This window comes from Plecotus auritus (genome assembly GCF_963455305.1).
Source record: "Plecotus auritus genome assembly, chromosome: 4".
Classification (NCBI taxonomy): domain Eukaryota; kingdom Metazoa; phylum Chordata; class Mammalia; order Chiroptera; family Vespertilionidae; genus Plecotus; species Plecotus auritus.
This window is the reverse complement of record NC_137775.1, coordinates 37,574,521-37,597,451: the sequence shown is the minus strand read 5'-3', so window position 1 is coordinate 37,597,451 and position 22,931 is coordinate 37,574,521. Positions and strand designations below refer to the sequence as shown.

Genomic DNA, 22,931 nt, shown 5'->3' with positions numbered 1-22,931 from the left:
AACTGGAGTATAGAAAGCTAATACTGCCAATGAAGTAAATAGGCAATTATGGTAGATTTAGACCCTGTAAAGGGATCTGATTTATTTGATATTTTGCAAATTATGCCTCTAAGCAAAATGCATTAGTAGCCCTAGCCGGTTTGGCTCAGTGGATAGAGCATCGGCCTGCGGACTGAAGGGTTCAGGGCGCACTTCTGGTCAAGGGCACATGCCTAGGTTGTGGGCTCGATCCCCAGTAGGGGGCGTGCAGGAGGCAGCCAATCAATGATTCTCTCTCATCATTGATGTTTCTCTCTCTCCCTCTCCCTTCCTCTCTGATACCAATAAAAATATATTTAAAAATGCATTAATAATTATGAAACAGAAATCCCCTCACTCCAAACACAGGTCTGTGATCTGACAGGTTTTTTTTAATTGAAAACTGTCTCCCTGAAGTGATTTCAATAAACAGTGATTGGTTCTAAGACTGCCCATCAATAAACAAATAAAAAAGCAAACCCAACCCTCAAACCAACCTGCTAACACTGAATCCCAGTAACTCTGGCATATGGAATCGAATAAAAATAAGTTAATCAGCCCATGTAGATATTTGCATTTCTCAAACCAGGATATTACCTGCTTAGTTCATCGGCCTCTTGTTGAAGATTGTGTGCATGGTCAACAGCTTCTTGGACTAAACTATAACCGAGGTTACTTAGGTTGGATAGCTTTCCCTGTAGTTCATTTTTGGCTCCATCTATTTCAGCATAAATCCCTGATGCATTCTAAAGGAAATATTTTTAAAAAATGAGTTGAATTTAGAAAAACTTAAAACATTTTTCCCAGGGAGTATCAAAAGATAATCTATTCTTCATCATTATGAAGTTCAATAAATTTCAGGCTAGGTCTACATGATAAATATAAGTAAATATTTATCTGTTTCTCTTGCACAGTTAACTCCTTCTTCTCTACTGATTGCTTCCCTAGCACTCAGACATGCTCTGCCATCTCTGATCTGAAAGCAAACAAAACTAAATCAACCAAAGCTAGCTTCTGTGATGCTGCTCTCTCCTGGTTGGGCTCCTATTTCTCTGGCCAGGAAAGAAACCTTAAAAGCTGGTGTTCCTCAGGGTTTGACTCAGCCCCTTTCTTCCCAAGAACTCTAACTCCTCTCTGTGAGCCCAGTTTTTTCGTCTTCCAACTCATTCTCTGCCATCCTGAAGGAATGCTGATCTTTCTGTTAAGCAAATCTGATTATGTTATTTCCCTTCTCAAAATCAACCATTGCTTTGCAGGTGCAAATCCAATTCCTTAGCATGTCTTCATCAATGGACTCCTCCTCTCACCGAATTTCATTTCTCACCACTCCTCACCCTACTACACCTAGGGTCCACACTTGAGTAACTGATTGTTGTTTCAACGCTCCATAATTTTTCTGACCCCTGTGTCCTTGTGCATGCTATTTTATCTGTCTGGGAGATACGGTTCCCTTCTTTTCTGTCTCATCCACCTGGAAAAATTCTACTCATCCTTCCAAATTCAGCTCAAATGATCACTTCCCTGATGAAGCCATCCCTGACTTCTGTAGGGTGAGTTCAGTATGGCCACATATTTTTTAAAACCACGTATTTCATTATTGTAATCTTTTTACTTGAATATTACTTTCACCAGCTTACACAATCCTGGGAGACAGAAACTACATTTATTTTTGTATTCCCAGAGTGTAGTACACTTTCTGGCACATAGGGTTTATTTTTATGAAGACAGTATTAAACAGCTAGCCATTTGGTTGCTCATATGGGGAACAATATATTGAAGATAATATTTTTAATTGTATAAGCAGAAAAAATGCCATGGGCATTCCACCTTTACTCATTAATTCATTCAATAAACATTCATTGTGTGCCTACTATGTGTCAGGCACTCTTTAAGGAGATAGAATAGATATTTGTGGACACATTCTCTGCTCTCAAGGAATTTACAATCTGGTGGGAAGATACAGATGCTAAAAAAATGATAAGATAACTGATCAAGTTAATTTCAGGGAGTAAAAGTACTTTGAATAAAATACAACAGGTCAGGTAGGTTGGAGAGTGATTGAAAGTAAGAGGCCCACTTAGATTGAATGGTCACAAGGACACTAGCCATTTGAAAACTTCAGGACAGCAGGTGAAAAGGTCCTGAGGTAGGAACAAATATGGTAGTGTGTTAGAAAATTAGAGAGGAGTTAGAGTGTAACAGTCTGGAGTGTTGTGAGGGAGGGACATTGCGGGGCATGAGGGTGGGCCAGCACCAGTCACTTAGGGTCTCATGGGCCATGGTAAAATAAGCTTGTTTCTTACTTTAAGTGTCACAGGAGGTTTTATGTAGGAGAAGTAATGGGATCTGATTATGTTTTTAAAGTATTTTTCTGCTACTGCATAGAGAATAAGTCTTGAGGGTCAAGGGTAGAGCCAAATGGATCAGTAGGAGGCTCTGTTGCAGATCACACTGGAGATGAGGAGACTTAGACTAAGGAGGAGTAGCAGAGAAGAGAGCAAGCATTCAATCTGGAGACAGGGCCAATAGGTCTTGCTGAAATGGAGAGAAAAAAGGAGAAATCAAGAATGAGTCCATAATTTTTCTTTGAGCTATTGGGTTGTGCCGTTTATTGAGAGGTGGGGGAGACTAGGGAAAAGCAGATTTTATTCAGAATATTTAGATTTGATATGCCTATTACATATCGAAGTGGTAGATGAAATTGTGATTTTGCTACAAACCACGCTGAGTTCATACTTGCAAATGTCAAGTAAGCATTCAGATGTAAGAATTTGGACCTCAGGGAAGGCATCAGAGTCAGAGATATAAATTGTAGAATAATACATATAATTAATTTTTAAAGTCATGGGATTCAATGGGAGTAAATGGAGAGTGAGTATAAATAGAAAGAAGGGCCCACAACTGAGTACTGAGCCATTCATTATCCAGAGCAGGGATCAACCCAGCCCAATGCCAGGTATCGCCTGAGGCTGTTTTTTTGTATAGCTCCCGGCTAAGAGTATGTTTGTTTACATTTTTAAGGGGTTGTAAAAAAGTAACAAGCAAAAACCAAGAAAAGAATAAGGGAGAGCAGTTGTATGTATCCTGCAGAGCCTAAAATATTTGTCCCTGAGAAGATGTGCAGCAGTGAAGCCAGCAAAGGAGGCTGGCAAGAAATGGCCAATGAGGGGGAGGAGAGCCAGGTGAGTGGGGTATTGGAGGAGCCAGGGCAGGGTCTTTAAATAAGGAAGGAAGGTTAGCAGTGCAAGGCTGAGAATGCTGCGGAGAGAGATGCAACCATGGTTTTGGCTATGTTGAAGTTGCTGGTGACTTGGACAAGCACAACCTCGGCGAGGGGCAGGGACTCCCATTTGGAGTGGGCTGAGTACAGTAGACAGTGTGGAGCTGGGGGGTGGGGTGGAAACAGTAACTTTAAATGGCTCAAGATATTTTGCTGTGATGCTGAGAATAGTATTGAGATGTAAGCCAGGTCTTTTTTCTCTTTAATTTTTGAAAGATAGGGGCTATTAAAGCATGTCTGTATGTTGGCAGTAATGATCCAGTGAAGAATATGAACTGGGTGAACCAGAAGAGAGATGGCATGCTTTTGGAAGTCATACCCTACTGCCCTGTATTCAAGGTGAGGAAAGATAGAATAAAAAAAAAACAGGTGAAGGAATGAGACTGTATCAGGAGAAGGGACAGTTTATTATTTATTACAGGAAGGAAGGTAGACATCTGGATACAGATACAGGTGAGTGGTAGATTTAGGGAGGAAATATGAGGGGGGTTCTCTTTGTTCTTAATTTTTTAGTGAAGCATGAAGCAAATTCACCAGCCAGACTGATAGAAGAGGAGGTGGGTTTCCCCCCAGTCATGTTGGCTGTACTGGATGCTGGGCATACTTGGGTTTATTGGGGATATAGGGTTAGAATTCTCAGGTGAGTACAGTAGGGGCATAGTATAGAAGTTAAGGGTGTTTGCAAAGAATGAGTATATTGATAATTTTAGCTGCTTAAGAAGGAAAGAGAGGATATGAGAAGAGGATAAATGAAGTAGAGGAGGTCTCCATGTGGCTATAGAATTGTTGGAGTGGGCATTCTAGAGTAAGATAGAGATGGTGCTTAGGGTGGAAGGTGCTTGAAACTGGATTTGGGAGGAGGTTCTGTTATTGAAGACCAGAGTATGGCCATAAGAGGGATAACAGAGGTGGACTGGAGGAAAAGCTTGTTGGACACGAGTTCAAGGAACTGGAGGTCTGAGAGCTGGTGAGCTCATCCATCTGAATTCTGATCTCTCTAAGGACAGTGATGGAGGTAGGGATGGAGAAGAAGACAGGGAGCTTGGTGCTGAAAGACTGAGATGGCGATCACACGTGGCACTATTGAGCACTTGAACTGTGGCTAACATAATTAAGAAATTAAAGTTTTAATATTTTATTTTAAATCATTTAAATTTAAGTAGCCATATATGGCTAGTGGCCACCATTCAATAAAAGAAACTGAAAAATTTAGTCACTTGATCTTAGTTTTATAATGCCAGCTAAGTTGATAGATTTGAATTGGATTCAATTATTCTGTGACACTGAGCTGCTGCTCTAATCTGCTGTCAGTACAAACCTGCACAGGTCACATGTGTCCTTACCTTTATTATTTCATCAAGTTCTATAAGGGTCAGACGAGGCGTTACCAGAGAGTCTGAAGATGTCCTCAGGGAGGCATTCACCCCATCCATGTGTCCTCTCACTTTGTCGTGTTGTTTCTGTAGGGAGGAAGAGTAAAGGACAGAAGAAGAGAAGGCGGCTTTAGAGAAAGCATCAGAGAGTGGTCAATGTCCACTCGTTGTCCTTGCCCCAGGCAGATCCGGGTCCCAATCTCAGCCCCACCACCTAATTGCTGTGCGACTTTGGGGACTTCTACCCTTTGAATGCTTAGTTTCCTCACTATGACATGGATATAACAAAAGGAGGCACCTTGGAAGCTTTGAAGCTTGTAGATTAATACTTAAAACATCATCATCTCAGAGCTAGCACTCATTTCTCCATAAATGTAAAATGGAACTATGAAGACAGGTTTGAATGTAGGCTCTATATTTGCAATAATTGGAAAATGAATTAATTCAAAACAGTATTTATCATGTGCTAACTTGGGGGACAAATAGCTCATTTGGGTAGAGATAAAGCATATACAGAATAATCTTACTGTCTTTTGTAAAATTTAAAATGGCTCTATTATTAAAGCACAAAATTGTGATCTTGCTTTCTCCCATTCTGAGCTCATTATGTTAGATGTTCAGAATTTTTGAGGAAGGAAACTGCCAAAGTTGCTGATACATTTTTTGATGAATTTTATAATTTCCACCTTCACTATTGGACAGGGATGTTGTGATTCTGAAGAAATATTATGGAACTTCAAGTGAATTCAGAGTTTGAAAGCAAACAAGAATGAAACTTTATGAGAGAAAAGTAAAAGATTAATTTTACAATCAGTAAAAAATGAGTTAAAGTTACTTTGAAAATGATAATTTAATTTAGGGTTGAAATATATAAGCTATGGTATAATCTAGGTTATCCTAGAAATAATTACAGAAGCTCAGATGTAGTAGGACAGTCATTAAAACTTAAGTTCATCTTTTTTTTTTTTAAATATATTTTTATTGATTTTTTTACAGAGAGGAAGGGAGAGGGAGAGAGAGTTAGAAACATCAATGAGAGAGAGACATCGATCAGCTGCCTCCTGCACACCCCCCACTGGGGATGTACCCACAACCAAGGTACATGCCCTTGACTGGAATCGAACCTGGGACCCTTCAGTCCGCAGGCCGACGCTCTATCCACTGAGCCAAACCGGTTAGGGCTTAAGTTCATCTTAATGTCTTCCTTACTTCCTGAGGTCTTTCCTGATTTAGTGGAAAGAAAGATGGAGTCCTTCTTCTCCAAATATGTTGCTACAGGGGAAGATAAAGGTCTAGGGACAGAAAAGAATCTCATTTGAACATCCCCTTAATGCAACGACATTACAAATATCAATTTCCCCTCAATATCCATCAAGCTTAATACAGTGTGACTATCTGGGGTTATTTTTATCCACATAAGGAGCAGTATTTACACAGCTCTGCACAAAAGCAATATTTTAAAGCATATAAGGAAGGGAGATGGAAAATGGTTGGTATTAGTTAGCTCTATCAGAGCAATTTTCTTTTGACAGAGTCTGAGCTGTAACCCCATCAGGAAGCCCTGAGTCTGGGTCACCTTAAGGGAACACTGCTAACACCCCAAGGTCATAGCCAAACTTCAAAGCTGAGTGTTCACAACACTGCATGGTAAGTTCATTTGCAGTAGTTGGAAAACGATATGCTGCAAGTTAAAGGGTTTCCCCCACTTATCACATACTAGTAGCCCTGCGCATGAATCCGTGCACCAGTAGCTCTCTGCAGGGCCTGGCTGCTCCGTGCCCGCTGTCCAGAGGCTCTCCGCAGCCCAGAGGCCCATCTGCAGCCAGGTGTGGAACGCTTGCCTCCTGGCTGTGGCAACGAAGCAAGCATTCTGCCAAGCATCTCATGCTGCCCACTCTCAGCAGCTGCACCCCAGGACTGGGGGACTCCGGCAGGGTTAAGAGGACTGGGAGCTACCATCTTGTGGCTATGGGCGCCACCATCTTTGTGATGGAGTGATGGTTAATTTGCATATTACCCTTTTATTAGATAGGATGCCATTAGACAGAATGAATAAAATTAGCTTTGGAAGAAATAAAGATATTCCTACAGAAAGATGGTCAACTTGAACAAAAGAAAGTTTTCAAAATAATTATGAAAATGACATAATTAGCACTATTCTGCATGCATAGTATCCAGTGCACATATACAAAAAAAAAAAAAAGTTTCCTGATCCTAAAATAAATGATAGAAACAGTCCTGGGAAGGCAGAGCTTTGGTTTATAAGACTCTCTAAACAGTGCTTTTTAAAGAATATTCAACCTACTTTTGAAATATAAAATTTTATATTTATCTGAAAAAGATTTTTATCATGCTGCTATCCTTTGATGTTGGGAGTAGGATAGTGAGGTAAATATGTAATTATTAATTCTGTGGCTGCTGTTGGCAGACATCAAAATGATTTTTTTTTTTAGTTTTGTATAAAGACTGGATTTTGGGGTTATGATAATTAATAAAATTAAAATACTTTTGTTGAGTGGGGGAGACAGATCCACTAACAGATGGTCACAATACAGAAGGAAATAAGCACAAGGTGTACTATGGGGTGCTGGAGAGGAGCTCCTGCTCATCTGGAAGGATGGGGTAGCTTCTTGGAGGAGTTGATACTTGGGGCTCTCCAGGCAAAGGAGAAGAAGTGTGCTTTCAGGCACATGGGATTATTGGTAGAGTGAGATTGTCTGAACTGAATGTGTGAAGCAGGGAAAAGGCAAGAAGCATGGCTGAGGAGGCTGGCACGGGCCCATCAGAGAGGCATCTGTATGCCACGTGAAACAGCATAGACTTTCCCATAGGACAGTGTCTTTCACTTGTTTTTAACCATAGCCCACGTAAAAAATGTATTTTATATTTCAATCCAGTAAACATATTTAACTAAAGTAGAAATGTGATGAAACTATTCCTTAGTCTAGTTTATATACTTGGATATTCTCTATTTTATTTATTTTCTCCCCTTTAAAAAATGCTGGTTATAGCATTCAAAACTTATTTTGATTCACTAAGTCAGTGATTTTTAACTGGTGTGCTGAGGCAGGTGCACTGGTGTGCCACAAGAAAATTTGAAAAATACAATATCTGACTTTCAGTCAGGGTCACTATTTTTCTCTTAGATTGTCAAAAAAAAAAAAAAAAAAAAAAAAAAAGGACAACAGCCAACACAACAATAGCTATATGGTATGAATGAATCAAAATTATACCTATTTTTTGTCAGATTGGCAAAATATATTTTTTGGTGTGCTGCAAAATTTCAGTAATTAGTTTATGTGTGCCATGAGATGTACAAGATTGAAAATTGCTGTATTAAATGGTTCACAAGCTGTGGTATCAAAGGCACTCTGGTGAGGAGGTAATGAAGGCTTTTAGAAAGAGCAAAAGGTGAGGAGAAACCAAGATGGCGGCATAGGTAAACACCTAAACTGCTGCCTCGCACAACAATTTCAAAACTACAACTAAAAGACAGAACAGACACCATCCAGAACCACAGGAAAGCTGGCTGAGTGAAAATCCTACAACTAGAAGGAAAAAGAAAAGCTCACAGAGAATTGGAGGTACGGCAAAGGGGCTTTGTGTGTGCAGAGAGGAAGGGCGGCTGAGAGCCTGGCTGACTTTCTCTGGCGGAAGGGGGAAGGAAGCCTCCGACCGCACTGAACCCCAGTTCTGACTGCACTGAACCCCAGTTCCGGGCGAACCTCTGGGGACCCATGCTCTTACAGGGGGAGTCTGGACTCTCGGGCGGAGACTCGAGCTGGGAAAGGCAGAAGTCTGAAGGCGCGGCGTGCTAGTGCGCACAAAGGCTGCGGAAGTTGCCACAGGCTTTCCCTAGTGGAAAGGAGTCAGAGGATCCTGACTGCACTGAGCCCCAGTTCTGACTGCAGTGAACCCCAGTTCCAGGCGAGCCCCGGGGGACCCACGCTCTTGTGGGGGGAGTCTGGACTCTCGGGCGGAGACTCGGGAGCCGGGGAAGGCGGAGGACTGAAAGTGCGCACGCGCGCGCGTGCCAGTGCGCACAAAGGCTGTGGAGGTTGCCACAGGCTTTCCCTAGTGGAAGGGAGTCAGAGGCTCCTGACGGCACTGAGCCCCAGTTCTGACTGCAGTGAACCCCAGTTCCAGGCGAGCCCCTGGGGACCCACGCTCTTGTGGGGGGAGTCTGGACTCTCAGGCGGAGACTCGGGCTGGGGAAGGCGGAGGACTGAAAGCGCACAGGCGCACAAGGGCAAGGCTGACAGGAAGCCAAGACTGAGACTCCACCCCATCCAAGCTGAGCACAGAGCCTATTGCAATTTGGGAAGTCTAATCCTATAAGGCTGTCTCCAGCACCGAACTTCTCCCAGCATAGACACAGCTGATCCTCACAGCCAACTGGCCCGGAGGTCAATTCTTCCCAGTGATACCAACAACAATAAAGACTTAATTACAACAAGGCTGTACACACAGTCCACAAAGGGGTGCACCAAGAGTGTCCACCTCAGGTTAACTGGGGAAGCAGACCCACTGGGCCATATTGGAAACCTAGCACAAATATCTACCTTACCAACTCAGGGAATCAGTGAAAATGCGGGGTCAAAGAATCAGATCACAAACGAAAGAAATGGAGGAAAACAAACGACTGGATATAGAATTCAAAACCACGGTTATAAGACTTTTTAAGAATATCCTAGAAAAGGCCGATAAATATAACGAGACCCTCGAAGATATGAAAAAGGACCAACTAGAAATTAAACATACACTGACTGAAATAAAAAATATTATACAGAGACCCAGAAACAGAATAGAGGAACACAAGAATCAAGTCAAAGAATTGAAATACAAAGAAGCAAAAAACACTCAACCGAAAAAGCAAAAAGCAAAAAAAAAAAAAATCCAAAAAGTTGAAGATAATGTAAGAAGACTCTGGGACAACTTCAAGCGTACCAACATCAGAATTATGGGGGTGCCAGAAGAAGAGAGAGAGCAAGATACTGAAAACCTATTTGAAGAAATAATGACCGAAAACTTCCCCCACCTGGTGAAAGAAATAGACTTACAAGTCCAGGAAGCGCACAGAACCCCAAACAAAAGGAATCCAAAGAGGACCACACCAAGACACATCATAATTAAAATGCCAAGAGCAAAAGACAAAGAGAGAATATTAAAAGCAGCAAGAGAAAAACAGTTAATTACCTACAAGGGAGCACCCATACGACTGTCAGCTGACTTCTCAACAGAAACTATGCAGGCCAGACGGGAGTGGCAAGAAATTTTCAATGTGATGAATAACAAGAACCTACAACCAAGATTACTCTACCCAGCAAAGCTATCATTCAGAATTGAAGGGCAGATAAAGAGCTTCACAGATAAGAAAAAGCTGAAGGAGTTCATCACCACCAAACCAGTATTATATGAAATGCTGAAAGGTATTCTTAAAGAAGAGGAAGAAGAAAAAAGTAAAGAGAAAAATTATGAACAACAAATACATATCTATCAACAAGCGAACCTAAAAATCAAGTGAATTAAAAACCTGAGGAACAGAATAATCTGGTGAATATAATAGAATCAGGGGCATAGAAAGGGAGTGGACTGATAATTCTCAGGGGGAAAGGGGTATGGGGGGGTTCATGAAGAGAATGGACAAAAATCATACACCTATGGATGAGGACAGTGGGGGGGAGGTAAGGGCAGAAGGTGGGGTGGGAAATGGGTGGAGGGGAGCTATGGGGGGGAAAAGGAGAAATAATTGTAATAATCTGAATAAAGATTTATTTAAAATTCAAAAAAAAAAAAAAGAAAGAGCAAAAGGTAATGGTCAGTGATTTAGGTGGAACACTCTAGCAGGATGGGGACAATGGGTTGGAAGGGAGCAAAAATGGAGGAGAGACAAGAGGAAGCTATTTTGGTTGAGAAATGAAGGCCCAAACTAGAGAAGTTATAGAGAAATGAAAAATAGAAAGAGCTAAAAATATTCCAGTGGTAAAATTGGCAGGAACCTGTGGTTGACTAGATGTGGGAGGTGAGAAAGAGGAGAAATTCAAGAATAAGGATGAAGCCCAGTAATTCTCTTGAAATCTACTTGAGGAAATTATTATTTTGTGTTATACTTATAAAATTTTGTTGTGTAAGATAATCATGCATTTACTTAACAAAGGATACTATCCTGACCATCATTATTTTAAAAACTAGAGGGCCAGTGCAAGGATTTATGCACAGGTGGGGTACCTCGGCCTGGCCTGCAGGGATTGGGCCGAAACCAGCTCTCTGACATTCCCTGAGGGGTCCTGGATAGCTAGAGGGCAGTTCTCAGGTGACACACCCCAGAATCAGGCTCCCTCCTCTCTGGTTCCAGGTGCATCATCTGAGAACCGCAGCTGCCAAGTCACCGCAGTTCAGCAGCTCCTACATTAAGCATCTGCCCCCTGGTGGTCAGTGTTCATCATAGCTACCATCGGACAGTCTAAGGGTCAGAAGGTCACTTAGGCTTTTATATATATATAGATTATTGGCTGAGGTATTGCTGCTATTAGAAACTGGTGCTGATAAGTATAATTTACTTTTATTTAGGACACTCGAGGCCCTGTGCACGAAATTTGTGCACTGGGGGCGGGGAGTCCCTCAACCCTGCCTGCACCCTCTCCAATCTGGGACCCCTCGGGGGATGTCCGACTGCCAGTTTAGGCCCGGTCCCTATGGCAGTCGGACATCCCTCTCACAATCCAGGACTGCTGGCTCCCAACTGCGCACCTGCCTGCCTGCCTGGTTGCCCCTAACTGCTTCTGCCTGCAAGCCTGATCACCCCCTAACCACTCCCCTGCCAGCCTGATCAATGCCTAACTGTTCTCCTGCTGGCCTGACCACCCCCAACTGCCCTCCCCTGCAGGTCTGGTCCCCCCCAACAGCCCTCCCTCCCCTGCAGGCCCAGTTGCCCCCAACTGCCCTCCCCTGCTGGCCATCTTGTGACCACATGGGGGCGTCCATCTTGTGACCACATGGTGGTGGCCATCTTGTGCAAGGGTGTGATGGTCAATTTGCATATTACCTCTTTATTTTATAGAATTTTATAGGGACTTACTGGGAGATAGTGATGACTGAAAATCAGGGTAAAGAGCCTAATTTAAGCTGATTTTGCCAACCATAAAAATAAACATAACTGAATTAATGAGTTTTCTCATAGTTGTTTCCTATTTTTCACTCTAATATTTATAAGTATGTCCAAAGATGCACATTTCTTCCTATCAGATGACTGCCTCAATGGTGGTGGCTGTGAGTACCTGCCTTGCCTGAAGCACACATATGACCACAGCAGTTCTGAGCCCTGGATTTGTGGGCATACACAAATTCTGGCCCCACAGGGATAACTGCCTTTGCAAGCTATGGACACATCTGGGATTTTCCTCACCTCTTTGTATTTGTATGACCTTGGCCTGAATTAGACTCCCTACGTTTGCTGCTGCTGAGCAGCCTGGCTGTGAGATTTACTTACCATGCCTTTCCAAAAATTACACACATCCTTACATGAACATAGTTCTGGGCTGCTTTGGTGTTCTAGCGCTCTCAGTATAAGAAAAAGTTAGGCATAGGAATAGTGCCATACTTCTCACTTGCAAGAGCAACACATTCATACACATGGACCCATACATGTGCACCAAGAATGATTGCATTCTTATCAATGAGAAAGGCAAACAATTCTAACGGTCTCTACTTGGTTTTGGGTGTACACATTTACATCAGCAAATTACAGTGGCAAAAATGTGAAAATATTTTAAAAATATGAATATTTAAATGTACCAGTATTTTTAAAAATTGTATACCAACTGTACCCTTTTGGCATACATTTGTGTTGTTCATGCCTGAAATGTATTTCCAGTTATAGTGTCCACTGTACCTCGTGGTCCCGCTGCTTGGCTGCCGTGGCTCTGTTCATGTCTTCTGCATCCCTGATATGGTCAAGGGCCTGGTCAAGTGATTCCTGGAGGTCTGACAACTTAGCATTGTAGTCTTCCAGCTGTTCCAGGACCACAGGAAACAGAGAGCGGGTGTCATTGTACAGCCGCTGCCAACTCTCAGCCTGGCTCAACACTGGAAGAAAAATGACATGGAAATTCAGTCTGGGCTTCTCTGGTCTCCTCCCATTCCATCCAGCATTTAGCAGAGATGAAAACTTGTCAGACTATGCCTTCATTAGCAATAAAGATGGATGGTGTTGTTCAAGAAATAAGTCTATGTTTCATATTTGAAGTAAAAAAATACTATTTTGTACGATTTGAGAGCCCCTGGATGGCAGTCAGCCAAAAGGAGGTTTGATTAGCTTTCCTATTGAGATTACGTTTTATGTGGAAACCATGCAATTATAATATGTTGATTATTACCCAGATTATTTATAATTTTACCATATAAAATGGATTTGGATGTATTATAGTCTTATTATTAAAATAACCAAAATTATCTTGTGTGTTATTGACAAATGATGTTTACAACCATTCATTTTCTCTGTTCTCTCCAGTTAGCTCCTTTAGGTCAAACCTAAATCATTATTTTGGGTGGGAAGAAGATTAAATGATAATGGTATATGTGTCTTAGCTTTCTGATCAAAGTTGCATGCATTGACTATGTCTTCATTCCATTTTTCCTTCAGGGAATAGCAATCTGATTTGTTCAATTTTTTTTGGTATTTTCTTTCATCACCATGAACAGAAGACAAAAGTTCATGGCTGAGTAAAGAAAGTGGTTGAAAATGCCTTCACTAGTCCCATTTCTCCAGGGAAGTCTTGTTAAATTCCAAAAAAGGCAAGTAACATAGAAGTATCTGGCTGTGACATTAGACTTCAGCCTTTCTGACAACTGGCTTCATCCTGACTCAGAAATGGGGCCTGAGATTCTACTTTGGTTTTACTGTTTCTATGACTTTATATGTCTGCTATGGTACTATGCCTTTATGTTGAGAATATTCCTCTTCTAGAGTGTTCACATTAATTGTTAGCAGAAATTGGTAGTGACAACTGCGAGAAAATGATCTAGGGCAGGTGTTCCTAATCCTTTTTGTGCCGCAGGGCCCTTTGTAATCTAGTAAAACCTTCAGAACCCTTCTTAAAATGTTTATTAAAATGCATAAAGTAAAATACATAGAATTACAAAGGAGACCAATATGTTAAAAAACATTTGGTAATATATGTGCTTCTTTAGTAATGCATTAAATAACAAGATTTAGAGGTGGGACTAGTAACCACTATAATTTTGAATTATTGATGAACTTAATGTTTTGAGATACCAGCAATAGCCATAATATGATATGCAAACCTGTTGCTTCTTTTGTTGATTGTGTAGATTATTAATGGACACAAATGCTTTGTAACTCTTCCCATCAAGAGTGGAGTCTATTTCCTTACTCCTTGAACCTGGGCTGGTCTTGACCAACAGAATGGATATGCATTGTTGGGTTCTAAGGATAGGCCTCAAGAGACCTTACATTTTCCATTCTTGCCCTCTAGGAAGGCAGCCATTGTATGAACAATCCTGGGCTAGCTTCCTAAGACACAGAGGGAGAAGCCCAACCATCTCAGCTAAGGCCCCATACACGTGAGTCAGCTCAACCATGCCTCCTGGAGCAGAGAAGAGCTGTCCAGGTTGAATCTAGCCCAGGTTGCCAACCCATGAAATCATGGGTAAATAAATGGTTATTGTTTTAAATGAATATGTTTGGGTGGATTGTTAGACAGTAACTGATATAGGGACTAACTCAGAGGTTCACTAGTACTATTGTGATTTGATGTCTACATGTATCATTAAAGGAAATGTTAAATTCCCACTGAGGTTAAAAGTCATTAAAAGTCATTCATGGACCTCAGAACATGAATGTTGCTGAGTGTGTAGCTTCACTAGCTTCTCAACTGTAGTTCTGGGAATTGGTTTCCATTAGCCCTCCTTCCCGTTTCTCATGTTTTCATCAACTGCTAAGTCCCTGTGTTTTTCTCCTCAGGAGTAAAATTTCTATAGATTCCTTATGGAACCTCAGCTGTTTCTCAAAAGCTTAACGTTGGGCCTGGATCTAAAAGTCGTGGTCAGATAGTCAAGTTGTGCTGAATGACTCCCTGAGGACACATATAAGTTCCAAGTAGCTGTGAATATTGGGAACTGGTTGTTTTGACCAAATGTTGCCCTGTGTCTCTGTGTCCTCTCCTGGACCCACAAAGAAAGCAGACATGTGCTGGGCTCCCAGAGCTGAGTGGACCTACATTCATGAGCTTCGTCTGCCTCTTCATCCACGAGCTCCCGTTGAGTGAAGAATGGTTGACGGCTTCTAATCTCTTCCAGCATCTTCTGGGCCAACACCAGCTTCTCAGAGATTTCCTCAGAGCTAAGCTCTTGCTGCTTCCCATAGTAGAGCATCTTGTTGTTGATCTCTGAAAGGAAGGACATGATGAGAGAAGGCAGCAGGGAGAGATGACGGGGCCTTTTACAGACATGCCATTGAAAACACAGGGGAGGACAGGCAGACTGCTGTTCACACTGCAAATACTGATGCTGGCATCTGAGTTCCATGTTTATTCCAGGGAGAAGTAAAGCCTGAGGAAATCACGCCTCTTTGCTTCCCATTTGGTGTCTTCAGAATGGGAATGGGATTAACACAATGCCTGCCCTGATTTCACGAAAACCTGTATCTGGTTTTTGAATCACATTTACATAGTGTTTCAAAAACATTAATATTTAAGGCACACAAAACTGGGGTCTTTGATCAACCTTTTATATAAAATACATAACTTGGAGAAAATGTTCTGAGGTATCTCCTGTCATATGTAGGATACATTGGAGATATTAATCAGACTTTAGCCAAGGATTTATCAAGGCTTTAAGCCAAAATTAGAGTATACTGTAGTTGTTCAAGTGAGTCTTTCAGATGGTTCTACAGAGCAGATATACTATAAAGGTTTGTGAATTTCTTCTCATATGTATTTTTTTTTTCAATTGCTATTAGCCTTCTGTATATGACTGTTGGTATTTTGACTCTGGGTCATTTTCACCCCATGTCCAGAAGTAGGATGGAGAGTTTTAGAACTGGAGGGACTGGTGAGAGTCAGAGGGATTAAATGAGTTGTCAAAATATTAGCAGAGCTGAATAGTTCTTTGACTCCCTGTTTCTACTACAGATGATCAGATGAAAATTATATAATTGCCAACTTGTGCTATAGGAGCTCCAGGAGGAAGCATTCTATCTTCTTGGCATAAATGAAACTGTGTGTCTGTGGTTTAGTGTGATACGCGGTTTGGCAGACAAACACTGTTGTCACATCAATTATACCAAATAAGGGCTTGTATTTTCTATGGCTCATAGCTTGAAGGTCGCCAGTAGTTATTTTAGAGATGGCTGGGGATGGGAATGACACACTAGTGGTGTGGTGCAGCATTCCTGAATTGTGAAGGGAGAAAAAAAGAGGAAAGAAGTTTTAATACTAGAAATACTACTCAGAAAGTTATAGGGACACCAAGGTATGCTAAAAAAAACTTATGAAGGGATTAAACATTCACTTTTCAAGAAAGTCTAAAACACTAACTCATGAAATAAACTAAACATAGGTTCCCCCTCCCCTTAGAACTAGTATTTGCAAGGCTAATTCTTTGGTGTTTTGATAAAAATGTTATATTTACAATTCTGATCTGTTGTATTTTAGCCACTTCTGGTAGAGATTAGAAAAAGGAAATGTAGACAATAGCATTTTTGCCACTGGTCTTTGGAGACTGTTCATACATTATTATAAAAAGGTAAAAACTGATGGAAATTAGTTTCCCATTTACATTATTTGGATTTTTTTTTTCATCTTTTCTTATGCTTAAAGCAGTGATTTTCAACCTGTGTGCCACAGCACATGGGTGTGCACAAGAATTTTTAAAACATGCAATACCCATTTAGTCAGGGACACGGACCTTTTTTCCCTTAGACTGTCAAATAAAAAGATGGCAATAGCTGTCTGGTGAGAATGAATCAAAATTATACCTTTTTTTGGGTCAAAATGGCAAAAATATATCATATATTCTTTGGTGTGCCACGGAATTTTAGTAGTCAGTTTATGTGTGCCATTAGATGAAAAAGTTAAAAATTGCTGGGTGAAAGGGTTTAGAAACTTTCTAAATAAGAGGGCTTAGAAACTTTCCTAATGAAATGTTTAGAATAAAACTTTGAGTTACAAAAGCAAAAGTAAATTATTTTCTCTGAATGGCTTACTAAGATGAACGTTGGCTTCATTTGCTACCTAGAGGGACATTTATTCCTTAATTAGATGAGGTCAGCTAATCTAGGTTTAATCTCACTTTTAGAACAAATCAATACTAACTCTAAAATGTTAGAGAAAAAGAGTATTTTATTGGGAGATGCAAAAGCATGCAATAATGAGGATGGGAGTGGGAAGTGCTTCAAATGTATGCCATTTGTTTTATTGTGCATTATAGGCACCAAAGGAAATATAGCAAATGATTAATTTTGGCTCAGTATATCCATTTTCTTGGAATATGCCCCCTATACCTCAGTATAAAGATATGAATCTCCCACTGTGGGTCCCTTTACTGCCATTGTGCCCTGGGGTGCAGTTGGTCTTGTCATCCAGCTCTGAATGTATAGGATAATAAAAACCATGGGAACACACACACACTGCTTCCTTGCAGACTGAACCCAAGGAATTTCTCTTTATCCTAGAACAAACAAAGTTGCCTGTTTTCTGTTGGTAAATGAAGGCTCGTTTTCAATGCATCATCAAGATAGGCTTTAAAATGCAACCTGTATTTACCAGAGGCTAGAGCACAAGTAAGTGAACCTTCAAGGGGAAAGGTCAAATTACCACAAAGCTTCTGGGCCAAGAAATCTCACATACACCCCTCCCTGTTTTTCGTCTGGATTGGGGACCAGAGCATGTTGCCTGCCTGATTATTGGGAAAGAGCGTCAGAGACATCTCAGGGCGATTTGGGTTAGTAGACAGTTTACTGCCTCTCTAAAAGCAGTGTGTTTGCTGCCAGTCATCAAGGAAAACGTGAATCCTGTTCAACTGCTGCATTTTAGAGACACCATGGCATGCGATTTCCTCTGCCGAAAAGATATTTTGGCATTCCACTTCTGTAAAAGGCCTGCAAAGTAGGTGATTCTGTACATTTATTCTTGAAAACTTATAGATTGCAAGGAAGGATGAATGCTCAGAAATCCCAGGTAACTAACTTGAAATGCAGACCTCATGTAAGTTCCAACCTATAGCACTCTAACAGCAGTCCTTGGCACGACCGTAAGCACTAATGGTAGCTATTAGTTTTTATTGTTGTTAATAACAGGAATGATGCCTTGACAGGGAGCTGAACCAGAAGAGGATATTTTACCTTGGATTGTATCCCTCATGTCGTGGGATTGCTCTACGAGCTGAGTTGCGTGGTTAATGGTATCCATACTTTCCTTCTCAGCCAGTTGGCTCTTTCTTGAAGCTTGACTTTCCTATAAATAATCCGTGTAAACACCAGATTAAATTTAGAAGAAGGGAATGTTGTATATGCATATATATGTGGGGATGGGTGGGAATAACGTATTTCAAAAACAGAAATTTCCCTGACATAGGAAAGTTCTATAACATATAGTAAAATGGTCCCAGAAACCATGCGTGAAGGCTGCTGTGATGACCAGCTTTAGGATTACAGAATGCTACAGAATGCTGCAAAATCAGATGCCATTCCTCTGCCATCAGTCACAGCTCAACCCAAACCAGCTGGCTTTCATAGGTAATTTACCTTTTGAATTTTTACTGTATCTCAACATGCCAGACTAGGAAATTTCCCACATGTGCTGAGCAGTTTGACATTGTACACTAAAGAGCTTAAAGCTTCAAAGGGAAAATTGTCAAGAAAGCAGGCCGATCTTGAAATGCTCCATGCCTCCCGTGGCTCCTGGGTGGTCCAATCACTGGTGAAACTGAATTGCCGCAGAGATTCAAAGGCTTAGGCGCACTGGGCTAAATGCTGTTTTCAGTGCTGCACTCCAGATTCCATCAACAGCAATGGCACTTGAGTACAAATAACTGTTCAGGCAGATTGGCTCAGAGTGAATGGCGCCCTTCTCCGGGAAGCGGACTCCATTTCTCAACTCGGGAGCTTCTGTTTCGGAGTCCCCACAAAGCATTTGTTAAAATGAAATCCCAACCCAAATGTGGCTTCTGAAGAAAGGATGTGTGGGGTGCATGTGTATGTGCATGTCTCTCTGTGTGTGTGAGGACAGAAGCTGACCTAAGAAAGGGTTCAAGGCCAGGACACTTGTCTGCATGCAAGGCCTGGGGGCTGGGCACTTCCTTTGGGCATTAGAGAGACTGACTCATGGGTCCTATTTAAGAGGAGAACTTCTGTCTGCCACTTGGTGGATGCCCACTTGCTGCACCTGGTGTGGTGTGGTTTTGTTTTGGCTCAGCTCTGTCACAAAGGACGACAGCACCTGAATGGACTGCAGGGTGATCCGCCACGCAGACCACTGGTAACCATTGCACAGTTGCCCAGGACAGAACAGTGGCCGTTTCAGACTTCTCTCCTCTCACCCGGTTTTAGCCAGTGGATTATGCCATGATTATGCCTGGAATGTTTTTATACTTCCCAGGCATAACCCACGCAAGTGGCCCTTGGTCAGGGAAGAGAATGTAGAAATCATATCATAGCTCTGGCCGGTGGCTCAGTGGTTAGAGTGTTGGCCTATGCACTGAATGGTACCTGGGTTGCAGGTTTGGTGTGCGTGCAAGAGGCAATCAATGGATGTGTCTCTCACATCAATGTCTCTCTCTCCCTCCCTTCCACTCTCTAAAAATCCTCAGGTGAGGATTAATAAAACAAACAAAAAACAAAACAAAAAGCAAAAACAAAAAAGAAAGAAAGCATATCATAGCAAACATAAGCTCTAGAGGCTTTTTTTCGGGCAAGTCTGAAATTCCCTGCACACAAAGCTCCCTGTGCAGCAGTAATGCAGCCATCAGTCCCTTCCCTAAATAGCGAGCTCTCTGAATGGACACTGTATTCTGAGCCAATGCGTTCCTTCATCCAATGCCTATCTTCCTCTTGGCTTATTCCAAGGCTTTCCAGTGACACAAAATTTGTGGTCATTTTAAAATTAAATGATGCAGGGCATAAGATTAATATTATTCTTGATGTCACCTCTCTCCACTTTTTAAATATATGAATACAATAGTTTAGAACAGTGGTTGGCAAACTCATTAGTCAACAGAGCCAAATATCAACAGTAGAACGATTGAAATTTCTTTTGAGAGCCGAAGACCGACTTCTGTGCATGGGCCACGAAGTTTCTTCTTCTTTTTTTTTTTTAAAATATGGAACGCTTCACGAATTTGCGTGTCATCCTTGCGCAGGGGCCATGCTAATCTTCTCTGTATCGTTCCAATTTTAGTATATGTGCTGCCGAAGCAAGCACGGGCCACGAAGTTTCAATCGCACTGTATGTGCGCGCCCGCACATGGTATTTTGTGGAAGAGCCACACTCAAGGGGCCAAAGAGCCGCATGTGGCTCGTGAGCTGCAGTTTGCCGACCATTAAAACATTTAACAAGTTGATTTTTGATCTAGTTTAAATTGAATTATATTTGAACAGCACAGCATCAGATTTTTGGCTTTGGCTTCAACCTTCAAGGGAAAATACTATTGTTATTAATGTATTCATTTCAGTTATTATGGAAACTTTGAATTGAAGCAATGGAAGACAGCTGGAGGATGTCCTTTCTCTGAGAAAACCTTTTCTTCCTGACAAACACCAGAGGGCGCTTATTTATGCTTAGCAAAAGACTCCGTGCCAAAGAGGAAATGCCATTACTTTAAATTGCAAAATTACTGGCTATAATATATAGTAGTGCCTATGTGAATGTTAAATTTTTTTCTGTAACTTTGCTTGTGGAAGGAAACTAATGGTATAGACACATGATAAAACAGGTGCACCTTGCTCTAAGAAAAGCTGAGATTAAAAAATTATCTCACAACCATAAATCAGTTAATGATGAGTAAGTGTATAAAGAGTAATGTACCTAGAATACTAATTAAAAACAAATCAATAAGCTTGAGGGTGATAATCAAATCTATCTAGGTGATCATATATTTTATTGTTTAAATGGGGACACTTTTGAGAGTGAAAGGAGGATCTTTTAATAATCACACTGGGAGATAAGCATAAACAGGGACAGACAGTCTCAAACAAAACAACAGTAGGAACATTGGTTTGCCATTTCAGAATCTGTATAGTGACATCTACTTCTGTGGGTTTGCCTACCTCCTAAATATTAAGACGTCCAAATGCCTATCCAGCCTTGATGCCTTCCCTGAGCCACAGACTCAAATCTCTAACTGCCCTCTGGGTATCCATAGATACCTCATCCTTAAAATGTCCAGGGTAATCCATTCTGTACTTTTAGTCTTAGTCATCCATTTCTCCAAGCTAGAGCTTTCCTCCTTCTTCATCCTCATATCCAACTGATCACTGAATTTGTTTTGATTCCACTTGTCTTTCTGGTCCCTTCCAATTCCCCACTTCCACAGTCTCAGACCCCTGGTCACTGTAATGCTTTTCAAATGAAGACAATGTAGCAATCAACCACTCTTGTTTACACTCCTGTGCAGTCTCCTAATTTGTGTCCCTATCTTCTTTACTCACCAATCTATCACCCTTACTGAGGAAGAATGCTTCTGAAATTCCAAATCTGATCAGCCCATTGTTCTAAGTAAATGCTTCAGTGTCTTCCAAAGTCCACAGGGTCAAAGTCACATGTTTTTAGCATGGTGGGCAAGGTTCTTCATGATCTGGCCTCTGAGAACTTCTTTAGCATTATCTCCTGCCCCTTGACTTACAGTTAATCTTCCAGAAGGTCCAGGCTAACGTTCTTCTAGTCCCAGGAATACAGTGTGCTTTACATCTTTCTGTTTTGTGGTAAATTTCCTTTGCTTGGAACTATTTGATAAACTAGTCATTCTTCAATGCACAGGCCAATGCTCATCTTCTCTGAGAAGTCTCCCTATGGTGCTCCTGCTGAAACAGTTATTTCCTCCTTAGAGTTATCTCTTTAGGTTGTATCATGCCTTGATTATCAAATGCTGTGTATATATATATATATAATTACATGTCTGTTTTCCCTACTAGACCATGAGCTCTTTGAGAACGGGGGTCTTAATGTATTCATTTCAGTATCTATAGCATCTAGCGCAATGACCATTATATACCAGATGTTAAGTAATGCTTTTGGAATTGAAACATATTTTTATTTTTTTGTCCTGCCCTTTTTTCAGGATCAGAAATGAGGCTCAGGTGCTTTTGATGTGTGGAGGTGACCTATTTTCCTTCCGTTCCTAAAGATCTCTTTTCATCAAATGCATGGGTATCCCTTAGGAGGTCCCCAGAAGTAGGGTTGGGAAAGGGCTATAGCATTTCCCCAAAGCGGGCTAGAGGACTTGGACATGAATGTTGGGACAAAACCAATAACTTCAGGTTAATGTAAATTGTGAGATTTGGGTCACATGAGATTCATGTGACAGGTAATTTGCATACAGAGGTATTTTCAAGTTCAACAGGCAACGTTAGTGTGACTTTTATCACAGTGGGAACCTACCATGAGATCTTTCACTCTGAAGCCAAACATTACTTTCTTGATAGAAATCTTCCTAAGACAAAGTTTTTCTTAAATCCTTCTTAGAATAAACTATGGATTCTTCTAGACTGAGGGCTTGGGGATGCTTAAGAAGTCCTTACGACAAACTCCGGGCATTGATTTTGAAATGTTTCGCAGGTTCTTGTACCATCAGGACTGTTGTAGTCAGAAGGACATTATGTTCAGTTCCAGTAGCTTTTTCATTTACCTCCTGCTTTGGTGGTGTTCTTGTTGTCTTGGAGCCTTTTCTACTGGGCTGTTATTTTCAAGCTTGCATTATTTCTCCCTATGAAAGCCTGCATTTGAAGTATATCCAAAGTAGAAAAGCTACACAACAAACTGATCTGTAACTGAGCTGTGGGAGGAATGAATCTTGGTGAAATCATGTCCTCAAGAATTGAGACACTTTTGGCAAGTTCCAACCATGATACAAGAATGAAATCACAATGAGTTTTTCCCAAAGATTTCTTTCTGGGTACCTCCTTTGAAACTTAAGAGATCTCACTGCTTTTCAAATGCTGGTATTTGGATTAATATGCGGCATTGTATGGGAAACAAGGACAATTTTCATGTGCATTTCAAAGTAGTTGAATCTTCCAAGGGTCCAAG

At 41.2% G+C, this 22,931-nt stretch overlaps 1 protein-coding gene across 2 annotated transcripts in view; it reads right to left on the bottom strand.

Moving 5' to 3' along the window:
* LAMA4 (laminin subunit alpha 4) overlaps positions 1–22,931 on the bottom strand; it is a 147,768-nt gene that overhangs the window by 52,774 nt on the left and 72,063 nt on the right. For both annotated transcript variants that reach the window (XM_080665457.1, XM_080665456.1), the window contains 5 exons: positions 18,032–18,143; positions 14,910–15,077; positions 12,563–12,756; positions 4,642–4,758; positions 616–764 (listed from right to left, as the gene is read on the bottom strand). In XM_080665457.1, the coding sequence (XP_080521583.1) occupies positions 616–764; positions 4,642–4,758; positions 12,563–12,756; positions 14,910–15,077; positions 18,032–18,143 (740 nt within the window). The remainder of the gene's footprint in view (positions 1–615; positions 765–4,641; positions 4,759–12,562; positions 12,757–14,909; positions 15,078–18,031; positions 18,144–22,931) is intronic.